This window comes from Plectropomus leopardus, chromosome 4, assembly GCF_026936395.1.
Source record: "Plectropomus leopardus strain MGB_pleo_1.0 chromosome 4, ASM2693639v1, whole genome shotgun sequence".
NCBI lineage: Eukaryota > Metazoa > Chordata > Actinopteri > Perciformes > Serranidae > Plectropomus > Plectropomus leopardus.
In genome coordinates this window covers 2121185-2141139 of record NC_142179.1, presented here as the reverse complement: position 1 = coordinate 2141139, position 19955 = coordinate 2121185, and the positions used below count along the sequence as shown (strand labels likewise).

General features: G+C 35.0%; 1 protein-coding gene across 1 annotated transcript in view; it reads left to right on the top strand.

Moving 5' to 3' along the window:
- The window catches only part of cep120 (centrosomal protein 120), a 44306-nt gene that overhangs the window by 11099 nt on the left and 13252 nt on the right, over window positions 1-19955 (top strand). Inside the window, exons 17-19 of the mRNA XM_088076271.1 lie at window positions 4-126; window positions 1072-1170; window positions 12723-12868. Coding sequence (XP_087932397.1) covers window positions 4-126; window positions 1072-1170; window positions 12723-12868 — 368 coding nt within the window. The remainder of the gene's footprint in view (window positions 1-3; window positions 127-1071; window positions 1171-12722; window positions 12869-19955) is intronic.

Genomic DNA, 19955 nt, shown 5'->3' with positions numbered 1-19955 from the left:
CAGATTGCGGACGGAGAGTCTCGGTACAAACAGCTGGAGAAAGAGTTCCAGCTCTACCGAGAACAACAAAACGTCAGACCCGAATTCAGACTGCAGTCAGAGATCAACCTGCTCACTCTGGAGAAGGTAATCTGTTTTTACTCACCATAACTCTTTTTACATTTGTTTTATTGAACCCAAATTTAACCAGGTAAGTTTAAGATGTTTTTTTTTTTTTATTTCTTTTTTTTTTTTTAAATAATTTTTGTTTTTTTAATTTTTTTTTCACTATTATTTTTACAGAAAACTTAACTTAATTTGTTTTAAACTTATTTATTTTTATTCAATCCATATTAAACCAGGCAAGTTAAATATAGATTTTTTTCTTTCTTTCTTTTTTTATAATTGTTTATTGTTTTTTTCTTTTTCAAAGGAGACGGCATTATAAGAAAACTTACAAACAACGATAACCACAATAAAAACATAAGAAAATACACAGTAACATGTAAAAATATAGAAAATACCCAGAACACAATAACATGTACAAATTGTACTTATGAGAACTTTAAATCAGTCAACAACAAAAAAAGCAAAGAAAAAATAGACAAAAGTTGGATATTATTTGCAGCTGAACAGTTTTCGGCGGTGGAAAATGTCAAAGATGAAGCTGCTTCTCTACAAGTCAAATGTTTATGTATAATAACACATTTTAATAACACAAATTATCTTTTGCTCCTTTCTGATTTAAAACTCTTATAATATAATGTTATATATGGTATAATATTAATAAATTGTTGACATGCATATTCAGCTGTCATCATTTTCAGTGTTACGTAGGATCCTCCGATAAGCCCTCAGGGTTTTTTTTGTCATCCCACCTGGACATTTTCTTGTTTCTGTTTTATTTTAAATTTTTAATTTTATTTTATTGAATTTTTATCTTATTTTTCTTTTATTTTTACCTTATTTGATTTTATTTTTAACTTACTTTCATTTTATTTTTATCTTATTTGATTTCATTTCACAAATAAAAAACAAATACCGGAGCTTTTCCAGATGTGTGATGCTGATGTTTGCGCTTTGGTTGTTAAGGTGGAGCTGGAGAGGAAACTGGAGTCGACCACAAAGTCAAAGCTGCACTACAAGCAGCAGTGGGGGCGCGCCTTAAAAGAGCTGGCCAGATTCAAACAGGTACTGTCCGTGAACACAGAGGGGCATAAGGGGTTAAAAGACTCAAAAGAGTTTTATTCTAAATCCAGAATAAGATTTTTCTGAGATTTTGGGGTCTGTGAGGTTTGTTTTTAGATGGTTTTCATTTTTACATTTCCTCAACATTTCAAAATCAAGCTTTAAAAAATGTTATACATTAATATAATTTTCTACTTTCATTGAGTTAATATTTTAACAAACAGTTCTAAGCATAAATATCAAATATTCATTAATTTTCAGAATTTAACCCTTTAAATGCCAAGTTTTTGTATGATGCCACAAATGGAAAAAAAACACTAAAAAAATATTTTTACATAAACTACACGCTAAGTAGATTATTATTTTTTGATCGTCAGAAGATTGAGATATGTCAGTGATTAGCAGCAACATTGATTTTTACACATTAATATTATTTTTTATTTATTCATTTTTATTTTTTGTGCAGTGTCAAATACTCACACTCATACTGTCTGCGCACTAAACGCTCTTTTCAAAATCAGGCTATAAAAATATTATACATTAATATGACTTTTTACTTTCATTGACATCATCATTATTATTATTATTATTATTATTATTATTATTATTAGTCCTAATCATAAATATCAAATAATTATTAATTTTCAGAATTTTAACTCTTTAAATGCCAGCTTTTTTTTCATGCCACTATGTTTTTAGATGAAAAAAATACAATAAATGAACTGATTTCGACATGCTTCATGAAAAGCAGGTTTTTTATTTGGTGGATGCTGACAGTCTGGGATATGTCAGTGTGTCAGTGTAGCTGCTGACAGTCTGGGATATGTCAGTGTGTGAGTGTAGCTGCTGACAGTCTGGGATATGTCAGTGTGTGAGTGTAGCTGCTGACAGTCTGGGATATGTCAGTGTGTGAGTGTAGCTGCTGACAGTCTGGGATATGTCAGTGTGTGAGTGTAGCTGCTGACAGTCTGGGATATGTCAGTGTGTGAGTGTAGCTGCTGACAGTCTGGGATATGTCAGTGATCAGCAGCTACATTGACTGTGACAGGTCACCTAGTGGAAATAGCATGTATTTCCTCCATATGCCAAATATGGTCAAAATGACCTCATCAGGTGGAAAATAGTCAAAATGACAAATTCAGAGTCAAAAGCCCAGAATGACACCCAGAAATAATACAAGTCCTGTTTTTCTGCTCTGATGGCTGTGGGATCAAAAATGTCAGTTTGAATGAGTTTCAATGGAGCATTTTTGGACCTGAACAGTCTGAATGTAACTATTTAGTTTCCACAGTGTATTTTAGACTTATTGTAGGAGCTGAGCTGCAAATTCACTGATTACACTCAAACACACAATCTGGACTACATTTATCACACATGCATCAACACACAATTATCAAAAAAGCACTTAGAATGCAGCAAACTAAGGGTTAATAATTTGGTGTAATTTGCTCTAACTGCTGTAACAGCACAACTTTAACTCGTGTGTCATTTGTACATTTCAGCATTGATGCTTTTTATTAACAAAACTTAATTTAAGTCTCTTTGCGTTAAACACGTCGACCACATACGTGCTGTCCTCGTGTTCGTGGCGTGATGTGCGCTGACGGATGGCGGCCGTCCTGCGCTCGGTTTCCTCCGCTCGCTCTGCGTCTTTAAACAGAGCTGTTGAATGTCCTAACACTGTCAGCTCGTCTCCAGCAGCAGATAAAAAACGTGCAGCGCCTCCAGCGCGCCAGACGTCCCAGCACAGAAAAACTACTATTATCTGCAGTGAAATACGAGCGCTGTCAGGACGCAGAGGCCTCGCCGGGCGCCTCCACCTCCTCACTGTAAGGGTGAAGTTCGTCTGGAAAGGTGCGGCTTAGTTTTGGTTTTCGTCCACGGCTTTGACTATTTTTTGCTTTTTTTATGATTTCTTATTGTGTTAATGGGTTAATCACGGTTGCATTTTCCAGGCCTGGAAAAGTCATGAAAAAAAGTTTAGAAAATCACAGAAAGTTTAGGAAAAATCGTGGAAGTGTGCTGTGTGGAAAACACGAAATTACAATAATTTAACATAATGACGAATTTATTAAAAAACAAAAAATACCCTCTGAACCTGTGGGCATATTTTCTTTCAAAGTGTGAGATTTTCTTTTTTAATTTTTTGGCAACTTTTACAGAAATTTTTTTTAAAAAATGGCAGTTTTTTTCTTCTTTCAGAACTTTTATAGAAAACTTAAAAATTACACCAATTTATGGTGTTATGGTCAACAATCCTCCAACAAATCATTGCAGAGGTGTGTGTGTGTGTGTGTGTGTGTGTGTGTGTGTGTGTGTGTGTGTGTGTGTGTGTGTGTGTGTGTGTGTGTGTGTGTGTGTGGGTGTGTGTTTCTGTGTGTGTGTGTGTGTGTGTGTGTCTGTGTGTGTGTGTGTGTGTTTGTGTTTGTGTGTGTGTGTGTGTGTGTGTGTGTGTATATGTCTGTGTCTGTGTGTGTGTGTGTGTGTCTGTGTGTATATGTCTGTGTCTGTGTGTGTGTGTGTGTGTGTCTGTGTGTATATGTCTGTGTCTGTGTGTGTGTGTGTGTGTGTGTGTGTGTGTGTGTGTGTGTGTGTGTGTGTGTGTGTGTGTGTGTGTGTGTGTGTGTGTGTGTGTGTGTGTGTGTGTGTGTGTGGGTGTGTGTGTCTCTGTGTCTGTGTGTCTGTGTCTGTGTGTGTGTGCGTCTGTGTGTATATGTCTGTGTCTGTGTGTGTGTGTGTGTCTGTGTGTGTCTGTGTGTGTGTGTGTGTGTGTGTGTGTGTGTGTGTGTGTGTGATGGCTCTCACACATTTCATTGTCTACTTCATCTCAGCTAAATATTTGGCTCTGGTGTAAAAACACACCTCTCTCTCTCTCTCTCTCTTTCTGGCTCGCTCTTTCCTTTTCTTTTTCCCTCTCTCACACACACACACACACACACACACACACACACAGACACACACACACACACAGAGAGCACTAAGTGGGGCTTTAGTCGGCCTAAGTCTAAAGTAAACACACACACAGAGCTTATCTGACAAACTAATAACTGTTACTGACGTTAAACAGCTGGAAAACTGGACCCACATTTTTCCTCTTTTCTTTTTGCATCAATCTCTTCCTCCTCTTTCTGTTTTTCTCCCTCCATCTCTCCCTGCAGTCGCCTCTCCTATCTGCCCTCTTCTCTCCCTCTGTCCTCCTCCTCTTCCTCCCTCTTTATCGCTCTCGACCACTCTTCCTCTCCTTCATTTTTCTGCCTTCCCTCTCTGTTTTTCTCTTTCTTTAACCCTTTTTTCTTCTCTTAGTCTCTCCGTCTCTCAGTTTTGCAGCTTTCACTTTGTCTCATTTTCTCTCTCTTCTGTTTTCACCTTCTTCTGTCCATTTTTCCTTCCCTTTTTCCCCTTTTTGTCATTTTTTTAGACCTTTTGTTCTTCCTGTAGGGAAAAAAGAAGAGGTGCCCTGCCACGCTCCTGAGGTGTCGCGGGGTTAAACAGGATACGAAGGTTTAAAATGATGATTGTGAAACTATATTTGTGTCTGCCTGTGATAAAAGGTGTCATTTTCGGTTAATTTTTCGGGACAGCATGCGTTCAGAACCCCGCAGGCATCGCTGAAAATCACAGCAAAAAAAAAAAAATCACCAGTTTTTCTACTCTAAATTTCCAATAATCTTTAAAGGTAAAAAATCACCAAAATATAAAGGAGAAAAAAAGTCGTAAAAAAGTTGTTTAAAGATTGCAAAATATTTTTTTAAAGAAAAAAAGGTCCATTTTTTTCTAGAAAAATCAGCAGTAAAAAAAATAAAAATAAGAGTTAAAGAGATAAAAGTTCTAATCCTGTTCTGAATGAATTACTATTTTTAAAAAATATTATAGATTTAAAAAGATATTATAGAATAATGAGAAAAGAACCTTTAAAGCATTTTGATGGTCCTTTCAGAGAGCATATGCTCTTGAAAATTTGCCTGTATCTCCTGGAATTTTATTTTGGTAAAAATGCATATGAATTACCCCCCAAAAAATAATAGAAAAAAAATTAATTAATTTTTAATAAAAAAATTTAATTTAATTTTTAAATGTGTATGAGCCCTGCTGCTCTTTTTTCCCATATTCACCTCTTTTTTTCCACTGTTTTGCTCCCTTTTCTCGTGTTTCTGTATTTTTACACCCTTTTTCTTCTGTGAGTTGTCCTTTACCTCCCCACACAAATAATAATGCCAAAAACGTAGTGACTTAAAGTAATTTCTGTGTGTTTTTATTACATTAGTTTAAGGTGATTTATTGCATTAAATGCAGCACTTTAATATCAGGTTGAGACAATCTGAATAAATTAAGCAATTTAGTCAGATTTAATCATTTTAAATCATTAAAAAAAGCAGTCTGAGTCTATACAAAGCACATTTATGTTTTTAATTAATTTACTTACATTTTACTCAAAGATAGAGCTTCATTTTTTTAGGACCTATAGTCAGTTTTTTATGATTTTTCTCCACTTCAGACGTCCTTTCTCCTTTTGTCATCCGGTCTTTTCTTTAAGCTCTCTCTCTCTCTCTCTGTCTCTGTCTCTCTATCTCTGTCTCTGTCTCTGTCTCTCTCTGTCTCTGTCTCTGTCTCTGTGTCTCTGTCTCTGTCTCTCTGTCTCTCTCTCTCTCTGTCTCTGTGTCTCTGTCTCTCTGTCTCTGTCTCTGTCTCTCTATCTCTGTCTCTGTGTCTCTGTCTCTGTCTCTGTCTCTGTCTCTCTATCTCTGTCTCTGTGTCTCTGTCTCTCTATCTCTCTCTCTATCTGTCTCTCTCTTTCTCTCTCTCTGTCCCCCCCCCTTGTCTCCTCCTGTCTCCCCCCTTCCTCTCTCCCTCTCCCCTGTCTCCCCCCTCACCCCCTTGTCTCCCCTGTCTCCCCTGTCCCTCCCCTTGTCTCCCCTGCCCCCCACCCCTTGCCCCCCTCCTCCCCTTGTCTCCCCTTGTCTCCCCTGCCCCCACCCCTTGTCTCCCCTCCTCCCCTTGTCTCCCCTTGTCTCCCCTGCCCCTCTTGCCCCCCTCCTCCCCTTGTCTCCCCTTGTCTCCCTCCTCCCCTTGCCCCCCTTGTCTCCCTCCTCCCCCTTGCCCCCCCTTGTCTCTCCCTCCTCCCCTTGTCTCCCCTCCTCCCCTTGTCTCCCCCCTCTAAGTGCCACATCATTGTAAAGAAAACAGGCGTTGATTTATGCGGCTCTGAGGGGCTTCGGCTCTGAGTGTCACCGCTCGTCCATTAATCATCGGTGGGATTGCGTTGAGCAATAAGCGAGCCGGCAGCTAACTATTCAGATGTCACACTCTCGCTTTTATAAAATATCAGGCCCGTGTTTACACGACCATCCGTCTTGGCGCTGGGCGCTTTTTTAAAGCCGGCTCTTGTTTGGTTTTTCTCGGCCTCTCCTCGCCTATTTATTCTCTCCTCTCAGCGCCTCGCATGGCGTGCTGTTTAGCTCAAGTCGGATCATAAAAATTCTTGCCCGGGGAATAATGTGCTTTTCAGCCCAGGAGGTTTGGGGCGAGAATTAATGTCCGCACGGCTCCGAGGGTCTGAGATCAGAGACTTTTTTCAACTCAAAATATTGGGACAAGGAGCTTAAGTTGGTCTTTTCAAAGCAAAAATATTGGGACAAAGAGATTAAAGTTCTGAGCCCTGGAAGCTAAATTTGGTATTTTTACAGCCGAAGTGGAAGGTCGGGAAACTAAATTTGGCTTTTAATAAGCCGGTTGTGTCGGGAGAGAAGACTAAACTTGGTCATTTTATGGGCTGTAAAGAAAGAAGCACATATTTTTATCTGTAAATACACCAGTTATCAGCACCACAGGCCAGTTTACCAAAAAGAAACCTGCAGAACATCGGAGTTTTTTTTTTTCTATAAGCTTTATTTAAAAAAAATATATATATATATATATATATATATATATAGTTTATTTTTATTAACTGAAAGCTTCAGATTATAAGTTTATTTTATATTTACTGAACGTGTCCCTATATTCACACACCAAGAATTGGTGCCATTCAACAAATTAACTACTCTGAGTCACTGAAAGGTGTATTTAACTGCAGCTAATATATATTATTACACATATAAACCTTTAATTAATCAGATAAGTAGCATTTAGGTCGAGATCTTATTTTCAAGAGAGTACACAAAATAAAGACATAACAATTTAAAATGCAATTTAATTATTGTAAATGAAATAAAATAGAGATGCAGTTGTGATTGAGACAGTTGCGTCAGCAAATTGTCTTAATTTCTTTCAGAAACACTGGAAGACAGCTACGAGCAACTTAACGAAAAATGGCCCGAAATTAATGAAAAAAATAAAAATAATAACGTAAAAATTAATTAAAAAATTTTTTTTAAAAGAAGATATGTTTTTTGAGTTTTATATCATATCTAAAAATCCCCCTCAACCCATTTTCACATCATTTTCATTTGTTTTTCAATTTTTCAATTTTATATTGAAATAGTTTTCAGCTCCGCTTTAAAAGTATAATCAAATACTTTAAATTCAGTTTTTTATTTTTGGCGTGCCACCTTTAGATTTTCGGTGGCCCCATCTGGACGCTGCTTTGAGACATTTTTTGAGACTCAGACTGTCCTCTGTCCTGAGTGTGTTTGCGTGAAACTTGTCCTCTGAGGGACTTTCAGTGTTACTGGTCTCTGTGGAGACGCTGATGGGTCCCGCTGGTCTGTCCTGGAATGTCATGGAATGTCCTGGAGCTCCAGGCTGAGGGGCGTGGTCCAGACAGGGGAGGTCAGGGAGGTCCAACCAGCGATTTCATGAAAATCACAACATGTAGAGCTCGTTAGACTCTTAACAGTTTTATTTCTTTAACTTTTTTATTTTTTTGACGTACGGCTGCTCGTTTTCAGACAACTTTTAACATTTGATAAACTTTGCTTTGTTTTGCTAAATGATTAAATAGTTTTTTCTTTTAAATTAGCATTTTTAAAGATGAACACGTACAAACAAAACAATAACATACATAAAGAAAAATAATCTATATGTTTCTGCTCTTTGTTTGGGTTTATACACGTTTCTTTTTTCTTTCTCTTTTCAAAAAAAAAAAAATTTACTTTATTTTTTTTATTTATTTATTAAATTCATTTCGAGCTATTTTTTTGGTCAACACGTAAAGCTTGTTGGACAGTTTTAGCATTTTTAAAGATGAACCAAACAAAACAATAACATACAAAAATAGTTAAGAAAGACAGTATATTCATATAAACATGCAGGTTTATACACATACAATAGTTAAGAACAACATAACATACACATACATATTAAAAAGATGGAAAAATGACCAGAAAATAAATTAAAAAACAAACAAACAACAATGAAATGTCCCAAACAGGTGCTAAAAAAATTACTAATAATTCTGTTAAATAATTAAGATTATAGTATGATAATTATAAATATAGTTTTTTTCTTTGCTTCAATAAAAATAATTAGAAATAATAAAATTAATAATTTGAAAAACAATAATTAAAATATAAATAGGATTTATTACAACTAATTTCCCCCAAAATTTCATGCAACTAGGAGAAATGTTGTACATTGACTTTTTTTTAATCATTTTTTCAAAAGGAAGCTCATCCATTTTCTCAGATTTCGAAGGTTTAAACACTCGTGAAGGTGTCGCAGCACAAGAATAGTGATGTTGATCCGGGTTTCAAAGGGTTAATCAGCCCCAGGACTCTTTTTTTCGATGATGTAATTTTTGATTTTTTGGTACATCAGAGCAGGAAACTCCCCCTGAACCCCCTCAGGTGCGGCGCTACCTCAGCGTCAGCTGTCAGCTCGTTACACTGAACAGACTTTTTATACTTCGCAGCGTTTTTCTGCACTTTCAGCTGTTTTGCTGAAACTGGTTCGTCTCTGAGGTGAGTCTCAGTCGTCTTTTATCCTTCACATCCCCAAAAAACCTGCGTGAAAAACTCCCCCTGAACTCCCACAGCTGGAGAGCCGCTCAGAAAACGCCGTGTGAGCTGTTCTCACGTCGGGGCCGTCCTCCCGGCTGCTTTCGGGGTCTGGAGGCGAAGTCATCCTCTGGTCGTCCCAAAACTTAAAACCTGCATCCTGCTCTCCTGGACTTCCTCTCGGTCCCTCTGCAGCTCACAGCTCGTCTCCACTTCAACGCCGTCTGTCCCGTTTGATCTTTTAGGGCGTCGTTTTGGAGCGACATCGTTTTTTCAACTTTTTAAAAATATATATTTAAACAAGCACAGGACTTTTTCTGCTGTGGCGACACGTTTGCCTAAAAAGGACCAGTTTATTTGAATGTTCCTCATGTCGAGACAAGCCAGACCGACATTAAAAAACAAGCTGAAGCCGACTTACGCGTCAGCTCACGTTACCTGCGCCCAAAAAGTTGCAGATGAACACAGACTACAGTCAGCCATCAGCAGAAAAACAGGACTTGTATTATTTCTGGGTGTCATTCTGGGCTTTTGACTCTGAATTTGTCATTTTGACTATTTTCCACCTGATGAGGTCATTTTGACCATATTTGGCATATGGAGGAAATACATGCTATTTCCACTAGGTGACCTGTCACAGTCAATGTAGCTGCTGATCACTGACATATCCCAGACTGTCAGCAGCTACACTCACACACTGAGGAGGAGGAGACGGAAGAGAAGTCTTTTATTTGTGTTTTTTTTATTTAAAACGTAGTGGCATCATGACATGATATCTATAATCAGAACTGATGTTTATATTAATGATTAATATTAATGTATAACATTTTCTAACACTTGATTTTGAAAACCACATTTTGTGCGCAGAGCGATACGAGTGTGTGAAATATTAAAGCAGGTAAATGATCGTCTTTCAAGCAGTAAAATACTTTTCAGCTCATTTCATTTGTAATGTGGAGAGCCAGAAAGCTGTGTTAGTCAACGTATCCCGCTCCAAAAATCTAATTTTCTATGGAAGTACGTTTTATATTTTTACAATTAAAATGCAAACTGTTCTGCTCACGTTATAATAAAAATAATAATAATAATGTTTATTTATATAGCACTTATCAAAACCAATGTCACAAAACACACACAGGAAAAAAATTAAAACACAACAGTAAAGAAAAAAAATAAGAACAACACAGAAGAAAAATTTAAAATCAGTGTTTGAAAATATAACTAAACAGTGCAGTGCAAGTGCAGTTTCAGGTACCATATTTTAATAAAACAGTCCATAAAAAAGAGATTACAGGAGTGCATATATATATACATATATATATATATATGTGTGTGTGTGTGTGTGTGTATATATATATACAGACGGTGAAGGTGTTACAGAGCTTGTCCTCAGTCGGAGCTTCTGGGAGATTCATGACGTAATAACTGTGAGATATCTGCTTCAGGCTCCTGAGTTTTAGTAGCTTTTCTCCTCCCCCTCCTCCTCCCCCTGCTGCTCCTCCTCCTCTCCCCCCCGCGGAGGCCTCGGTATCACCTCGTCCTCTAATTGTTTCAGGACTCGGCCTCAGATTGTCCTTGGCAGCGGGCACTAGAGAAAATGTTTAGCGTGTTTGTTTTTCTAGTAATTAGCCTTAAAACGTCCCGTAATACAGACTGCTAATGGTCCACAGAGAGCCGGGTCTGTGTCAACACACCGCCTCCGTGTGTGTGTGTGTGTGTGTGTGTGTGTGTGTGTGTGTGTGTGTGTGTGTGTGTGTGTGTGTGTGTGTGTGTGTGTGTGTGTGTGTGTGTGTGTGAATGATGTGTTCTTGAGAGATTGTGTGTGTTTTCTTGTGTGAGGAGGTGAGGTGATCAGGCGTGTGAAAAGTGGTCGGGCAGTAATGTGAAAATGTTAGTTTTCCCATCCAGAATCAGCCGGCTGCTCGTTCTGCTCTGCATCACCCGAAACACACAGACAGATTCCAGCTTCTCAAATCACCTCCGGTCCGACGCTCGCCGTGTTCTCCGTGTTTTTTTTTTTGTTTTTTTTAACCCCGTCAGCAGAGGGCCTGAACGATGCTCTGGTCATCTCAGCGCTTGTCGGTCCATGAGAAGATATTTAAATATCTGCTGAGTTGGACGTAAACCTGCAAACTTTGAACCCCGTTTGATTTATAAAAGGGTTCCCGCGGATCCCTAAAAAGTCTTAAATTAAAATAAAGCCTCAACTGGTATAAAAATGTCTAATTGGTAGCATACAACAGTACAGTATTGTTATTCATAAAAATTTCATAAAGAAAAAGTCTTAATGGAAAAATAATGTTTTTTATAAAGTCATAAAAACATCTCATTAAAAATGCAAGTGATGGTGTAATATGCCATAAAAAAGTAATAAAAAACAATGAAAAAAAATGTAAATATATAAATATATACATTAAAAATGATAAAGTATCTTGTGAAAATGTCATGATAGTAATATCCTAAAATTTAAAAATTTATAATGTAACATCATATATATGCAAGTGATATTATAGTATGACTTTTTTTTAAAAAAAAAATAGTCATATAGCATGTCGTCAGTGATTGCACAGTAGCCATAAAAAGTAATAAAAACAATGTTAGAGAAAGCTGTAAAACAACAACCAAAATCGGTATAGTATGTTTTTAATAAAGAAATGTAAAAAAATAAGTTACATAAGCATGTTGTAAAAATGTCATTAAAAGTCAAATCCTAAAATATGCTCAAAAATGTAATTAAAATGTAATTAAAAAATACAAGTGATAGCAAATTATGCCATAAAAAAGTAATAAAAAAGTAAAGTCATAATATAGTATGTTGTAAAATAAAGAGCAAAACAAGGTTTAAAAGTGTTTGTTCAGTATGTTGTAAAGATGCCAGTTAATCAAATCACAAAAGTCTGAAATTAATGTATTTGAATAGTCATTAAAAATTCAAGTGTTAACATAGTATCACGAAGAAAAGTCATAAAAATGTAACAAAAAAACAAATTATAAAATCTCAAAACAATCGGTAACATCTAGAAAAAAACAAACTAAAATTGGTCTTAATTTTTATTCCTAGTTGCATTAAAAACTCTTAAATCCATCTTGCCTCACACTGTAGGAACCCTGTATAATCACACAGCGTATTAGTATGTTTTTGTTTTTCTTGCTCAGACTGCTGATTTATTAACGTCCAGCTGTAAGATCCCAGAGCCCAGATTGGTATTATGGGTAAATTTGGGAAGTCTGAGCTGGAGGCCGGAGCAGCTGAGAGAAATACGACTTTTTTTTAGACGTTTTTATGAAGTTTTCTTTCTGTTTCTCATCGTGTTCGTGTGAATTCCTCCAAGTCCTGCCGCATTTTTTCTCAGGGAGGTTTTTGTGAAAATGTGAAACCAGACACATTCATCACCAAACGCTGTGTAATTAGAAAAACAGTTCCTTGGCATCCAAACGCTCACATTTCAGCACCGGGGTCAGGGGTTTATTTTTAAATGTTGTCAGGCCGGTGCAGGACGTCAAGACTCAGGTTGTCAAAGTCCAACATGTTTGAAATCACTGTGATGGTCCCAAAGTTGAAGTCTTGATCACTGCAAACAAAAACTGTGCAGCTGTTCAGATTCATGTTTTGTGTGTTTGCAGCGGGAGCAGGAGAACGCCATGACGCGTCTCAAGAAGCAGCAGGCGGAGCTTGAGGCCATGAGGCTGCGTTACCTAGCAACAGAGCAGAAGGAGGCGGTCCACCAGGACAGACAGGAGCTGGAGGACATCCGAAACGAACTCAACAGGTAATGTGAAAACCAGTGATTTTGTTTCAGGTGCTTTATTATTATAAAAAAATACAGTTTAAACAATGGCCTCGTGAAAGAAAGTTCATAAATATACAACATGTATTTTTGTATTACTTACTACAATCTAAGACATAAAATAATGCAACTGAAAGATAAGAATGACACATTATAAATATATATAATAATATATATAATAATATAAGGATGAACAATGAACACAACGACAGTGATGAATATTTTAACTGTGATGAAAAGTAACTGTATTCCATAAAAAAGTCTTTAAAGATACCATGCTCATTAAAATATTTTGCAAAAATGTGACACAAATTTAAAAAAAGAAATAAATTATAAAATAAAAAATAACTCATTGTTAAGTCATATTAAAGTCAAGAATTCAAAATAATCATACTAAAGTATGCCTTCAAAAAGTCCTAAAAAGTGAGAAAAAAAACATGGTATATTATGTAATGAAAAGACAAATCTTAAATATAACATTCTGTGTTATGTCATCAAGAATCCCACTAAAACGTCATAACATAGTACGTCGTCAAAAATGCCTCAAAAACGTGAACGTATATTATTATATCCTCAAAAGTCACAAAAATTAAGCATAATATGTCGTACAGCAAAATCTGTTCTCAAAATTTCACATAACTGGCATATTTTATTGTATCGTTAAAAATGACAAAATTCTACAAAAAAGCCATGCTAATGTATATCATCAAAAATGATGAACAACAAGGAGAAAAAGTTACATAAATAATAAGATTAACAAAAATTAACAAATGGCGAACAAAGATTGACAATAAATGTATCCTGAGAAGTGGAGTAATATATAATTTCATCCAAAATAACCCAAAATAATTCCAAAAAAATTAATAATATGGTATGTATTCAGAAATGAGTCACACCATAGCATATAAAGTAGAAGAAAAGGCCAAAAGCATCATAATTTAGTATGTTGAAAAAATGGCCAAAAAACGCGAGTATAGTATAGTGAAACATGTCAAATTTTGACATGTCCAAAAAATGGCTGAAAACTACATATTATAGCTTGTAGAGTCGCCTCATAGCATACAAAGTAGGAAAAAAGGCCAAAATAAAAAATAAAAAAAATCATGATTCAGCGTGTTGCAAATATGGCCAACAACCGCATAGTATAGTATGGCGAAAAATGTCAAATTTTGACATGTCCCATAAATGGCTGAAAATGACATGTTATAGCTAGTAGAGTAGCACCATAGCATGCAAAATTGAAAAAAATGCCAAAAAGTAAAAAAAAAAAAAATCATAATTTATGATATTGAAAAAATGGCCAACAACCGCATAGCATAGTATGGCAAAAAATGACAAATTTTGACATGTTCCAGAAATGGCTAAAAACGACATATTATAGCTTGTAGAGTCGTGCCATAGCATACATAGTAGAAAAAAAGGCCAAAATAAAAAATTTAAAAAATCATATTTTCACATGTTGCAAATATGGCCAACAACCGCATAGTATAGTATGGCGACAAATGTCAAATTTTGACATGTCCCATAAATGGCTGCAAATGACATATTATTGCTTGTAGAGTGGCCTCATAGCATACAAAGTAGAAACAAAGGACAAAGACGTAAAAAAAACCATCATAATTTAGCATCTTGATAACACAGCCAAAAACCGCATAGTATAGTATGGCAAAAAATGACAAATTTTGACATGTCTCAAAAATGGCTAAAAACGACATATTATAGCTTTTAGAGTCGTGCCATAGCATACAAAATAGAAAAAAAAGCCAAAATGAAAAAAAAAAAAGAAATCATGTTTTCACATGTTGCAAATATGGCCAACAACCGCATATAGTATGGCAAAAAATGTCAAATTTTGACATGTCCCATAAATGGCTGAAAATAACATGTTATAGCTAATAGAGTAGCACCATAGCATGCAAAGTAGAAAAAAATGCCAATAAGTGAAAAAAAAAAATCATAATTTAGCATCTTGATAACACAGCCAAAAACCGCATAGTATAGTATGGCAAAAAATGACAAATTTTAACATGTCTCAAAAATGGCTGAAAACAACATATTATAGCTTTTAGAGTCGTGCCATAGCATACAAAGTAGAAAAAAAGGCCAAAATGAAAAAAAATTTAAAAAATCATATTTTCACATGTTGCAAATATGGCCAACAAACGCATAGTATAGTATGGCGACAAATGTCAAATTTTGACATGTCCCATAAATGGCTGCAAATGACATATTATAGCTTGTAGAGTGGCCTCATAGCATCCAAAGTAGAAACAAAGGACAAAGACGTAAAAAAAAACATCATAATTTAGCATCTTGATAAAACAGCCAAAAACCGCATAGTTAAAAACCGTATGGCGAAAAATGTCAAATTTTGACATGTCCCATAAATGGCTGAAAATAACATGTTATAGCTAGTAGAGTAGCACCATTGCATGCAAAGCAGAAAAAAATGCCAAAAAGTAAAAAAAAAAAAATCATAATTTATGATATTGAAAAAATGGCCAAAAACCGCATAGTATAACATGGCAAAAAATTACAAATTTTGACATGTCCCAAAAATGGCTAAAAGTGACATATTATAGCTAGTAGAGTCGTGCCATAGCATAGAAAGTAGAAACAAAGGACAAAAAAGTCAAAAGAACATCATAATTTAGCATCTTGAAAAAACTGCCAAATGCCGCATAGTATGGCAAAAAATGACAAATTTTGACATGTTCCAGAAATGGCTAAAAACGACATATTATAGCTTGTAGTCGTGCCATAGCATACAAAGTAGAAAAAAAGGCCAAAATAAAAAATTAAAAAAATCATATTTTCGCATGTTGCAAATATGGCCAAAAACCGCATAGTATAGTATGGCGACAAATGTCAAATTTTGACATGTCCCATAAATGGCTGCAAATGACATATTATAGCTTGTAGAGTGGCCTCATAGCATACAAAGTAGAAACAAAGGACAAAGACGTAAAAAAAAAAACATCATAATTTAGCATCTTGATAACGCAGCCAAAAACCGCATAGTATAGTATGGCAAAAAATGACAAATTTTGACATGTCTCAAAAATGGCTAAAAACGACATATTATAGCTTTTAGAGTCGTGCCATAGCATACAAAGTAGAAAAAAAGCCAAAATGAAAAAAAAAAAAGAAATCATGTTTTCACATGTTGCAAATATGGCCAACAACCGCATAGCATAGTATGGCAAAAAATGTCAAATTTTGACATGTCCCATAAATGGCTGAAAATAACATGTTATAGCTAATAGAGTAGCACCATAGCATGCAAAGTAGAAAAAAATGCCAATAAGTGAAAAAAAAATAATCATAATTTAGCATCTTGATAACACAGCCAAAAACCGCATAGTATAGTATGGCAAAAAATGACAAATTTTAACATGTCTCAAAAATGGCTGAAAACAACATATTATAGCTTTTAGAGTCTTGCCATAGCATACAAAGTAGGAAAAAAGGCCAAAATAAAAAATTTAAAAAATCATATTTTCACATGTTGCAAATATGGCCAAAAACCACATAGTATAGTATGGCGACAAATGTCAAATTTTGACATGTCCCATAAATGGCTGCAAATGACATATTATAGCTTGTAGAGTGGCCTCATAGCATACAAAGTAGAAACAAAGGACAAAGACGTAAAAAAAAAACATCATAATTTAGCATCTTGATAACGCAGCCAAAAACCGCATAGTATAGTATGGCAAAAAATGTCAAATTTTGACATGTCCCATAAATGGCTGAAAATAACATGTTATAGCTAGTAGAGAAGCACCATAGCATGCAAAGTAGAAAAAAATGCCAATAAGTGAAAAAAAAAATAATCATAATTTAGCATCTTGATAACACAGCCAAAAACCGCATAGTATAGTATGGCAAAAAATGACAAATTTTAACATGTCTCAAAAATGGCTGAAAACAACATATTATAGCTTTTAGAGTCTTGCCATAGCATACAAAGTAGGAAAAAAGGCCAAAATAAAAAATTTAAAAAATCATATTTTCGCATGTTGCAAATATGGCCAACAACCGCATAGTAGTATGGCGACAAATGTCAAATTTTGACATGTCCCATAAATGGCTGCAAATGACATATTATAGCTTGTAGAGTGGCCTCATAGCATCCAAAGTAGAAACAAAGGACAAAGACGTAAAAAAAAACATCATAATTTAGCATCTTGATAAAACAGCCAAAAACCGCATAGTATAGTATGGCAAAAAGTGTCAAATTTTGACATGTCCCATAAATGGCTGAAAATAACACGTTATAGCTAGTAGAGTAGCACCATAGCATGCAAAATAGAAAAAAATGCCAAAAAGTAAAAAAAAAAAAAATCATAATTTATGATATTGAAAAAATGGCCAACAACCGCATAGCATAGTATGGCAAAAAATGACAAATTTTGACATGTTCCAGAAATGGCTAAAAACGACATATTATAGCTAGTAGAGTCGTGCCATAGCATACAAAGTAGAAAAAAAGGCCAAAATAAAAAATTTAAAAAATCATATTTTCACATGTTGCAAATATGGCCAACAACTGCATAGTATAGTATGGCGACAAATGTCAAATTTTGACATGTCCCATAAATGGCTGCAAATGACATATTATAGCTTGTAGAGTGGCCTCATAGCATACAAAGTAGAAACAAAGGACAAAGACGTAAAAAAAAACATCATAATTTAGCATCTTGATAACACAGCCAAAAACCGCATAGTATAGTATGGCAAAAAATGACAAATTTTGACATGTCTCAAAAATGGCTAAAAACGACATATTATAGCTTTTAGAGTCGTGCCATAGCATACAAAGTAGAAAAAAAAGCCAAAATGAAAAAAAAAAAAAAGAAATCATGTTTTCACATGTTGCAAATATGGCCAACAACCGCATAGTATAGTATGGCAAAAAATGTCAAATTTTGACATGTCCCATAAATGGCTGAAAATAACATGTTATAGCTAATAGAGTAGCACCATAGCATGCAAAGTAGAAAAAAATGCCAATAAGTGAAAAAAAAAATAATCATAATTTAGCATCTTGATAACACAGCCAAAAACCGCATAGTATAGTATGGCAAAAAATGACAAATTTTAACATGTCTCAAAAATGGCTGAAAACAACATATTATAGCTTGTAGAGTCGTGCCATAGCATACAAAGTAGAAAAAAAGGCCAAAATGAAAAAAAATTAAAAAATCATATTTTCACATGTTGCAAATATGGCCAACAAACGCATAGTATAGTATGGCGACAAATGTCAAATTTTGACATGTCCCATAAATGGCTGCAAATGACATATTATAGCTTGTAGAGTGGCCTCATAGCATCCAAAGTAGAAACAAAGGACAAAGACGTAAAAAAAACCATCATAATTTAGCATCTTGATAACGCAGCCAAAAACCGCATAGTATAGTATGGCAAAAAATGACAAATTTTGACATGTCTCAAAAATGGCTAAAAACGACATATTATAGCTTTTAGAGTCGTGCCATAGCATACAAAGTAGAAAAAAAAGCCAAAATGAAAAAAAAAAAAAAGAAATCATGTTTTCACATGTTGCAAATATGGCCAACAACCGCATAGTATAGTATGGCAAAAAATGTCAAATTTTGACATGTCCCATAAATGGCTGAAAATAACATGTTATAGCTAATAGAGTAGCACCATAGCATGCAAAGTAGAAAAAATGCCAATAAGTGAAAAAAATAATCATAATTTAGCATCTTGATAACACAGCCAAAAACCGCATAGTATAGTATGGCAAAAAATGACAAATTTTAACATGTCTCAAAAATGGCTGAAAACAACATATTATAGCTTGTAGAGTCGTGCCATAGCATACAAAGTAGAAAAAAAGGCCAAAATAAAAAATTTAAAAAAATCATATTTTCGCATGTTGCAAATATGGCCAAAAACCACATAGTATAGTATGGCGACAAATGTCAAATTTTGACATGTCCCATAAATGGCTGCAAATGACATATTATAGCTTGTAGAGTGGCCTCATAGCATACAAAGTAGAAACAAAGGACAAAGACGTAAAAAAAAAACATCATAATTTAGCATCTTGATAACGCAGCCAAAAACCGCGTAGTATAGTATGGCAAAAAATGTCAAATTTTGACATGTCCCATAAATGGCTGAAAATAACATGTTATAGCTAATAGAGTAGCACCATAGCATGCAAAGTAGAAAAAAATGCCAATAAGTGAAAAAAAAATAATCATAATTTAGCATCTTGATAACACAGCCAAAAACCGCATAGTATAGTATGGCAAAAAATGACAAATTTTAACATGTCTCAAAAATGGCTGAAAACAACATATTATAGCTTTTAGAGTCTTGCCATAGCATACAAAGTAGGAAAAAAGGCCAAAATAAAAAATTTAAAAATCATATTTTAAGCATGTTGCAAATATGGCCAACAACCGCATAGTAGTAGTATGGCGACAAATGTCAAATTTTGACATGTCCCATAAATGGCTGCAAATGACATATTATAGCTTGTAGAGTGGCCTCATAGCATACAAAGTAGAAACAAAGGACAAAGGCGTAAAAAAAACATCATAATTTAGCATCTTGATAACGCAGCCAAAAACCGCGTAGTATAGTATGGCAAAAAATGTCAAATTTTGACATGTCCCATAAATGGCTGAAAATAACATGTTATAGCTAATAGAGTAGCACCATAGCATGCAAAGTAGAAAAAAATGCCAATAAGTGAAAAAAAAATAATCATAATTTAGCATCTTGATAACACAGCCAAAAACCGCATAGTATAGTATGGCAAAAAATGACAAATTTTAACATGTCTCAAAAATGGCTGAAAACAACATATTATAGCTTTTAGAGTCGTGCCATAGCATACAAAGTAGGAAAAAAGGCCAAAATAAAAAATTTAAAAAATCATATTTTCGCATGTTGCAAATATGGCCAACAACCGCATAGTAGTATGGCGACAAATGTCAAATTTTGACATGTCCCATAAATGGCTGCAAATGACATATTATAGCTTGTAGAGTGGCCTCATAGCATCCAAAGTAGAAACAAAGGACAA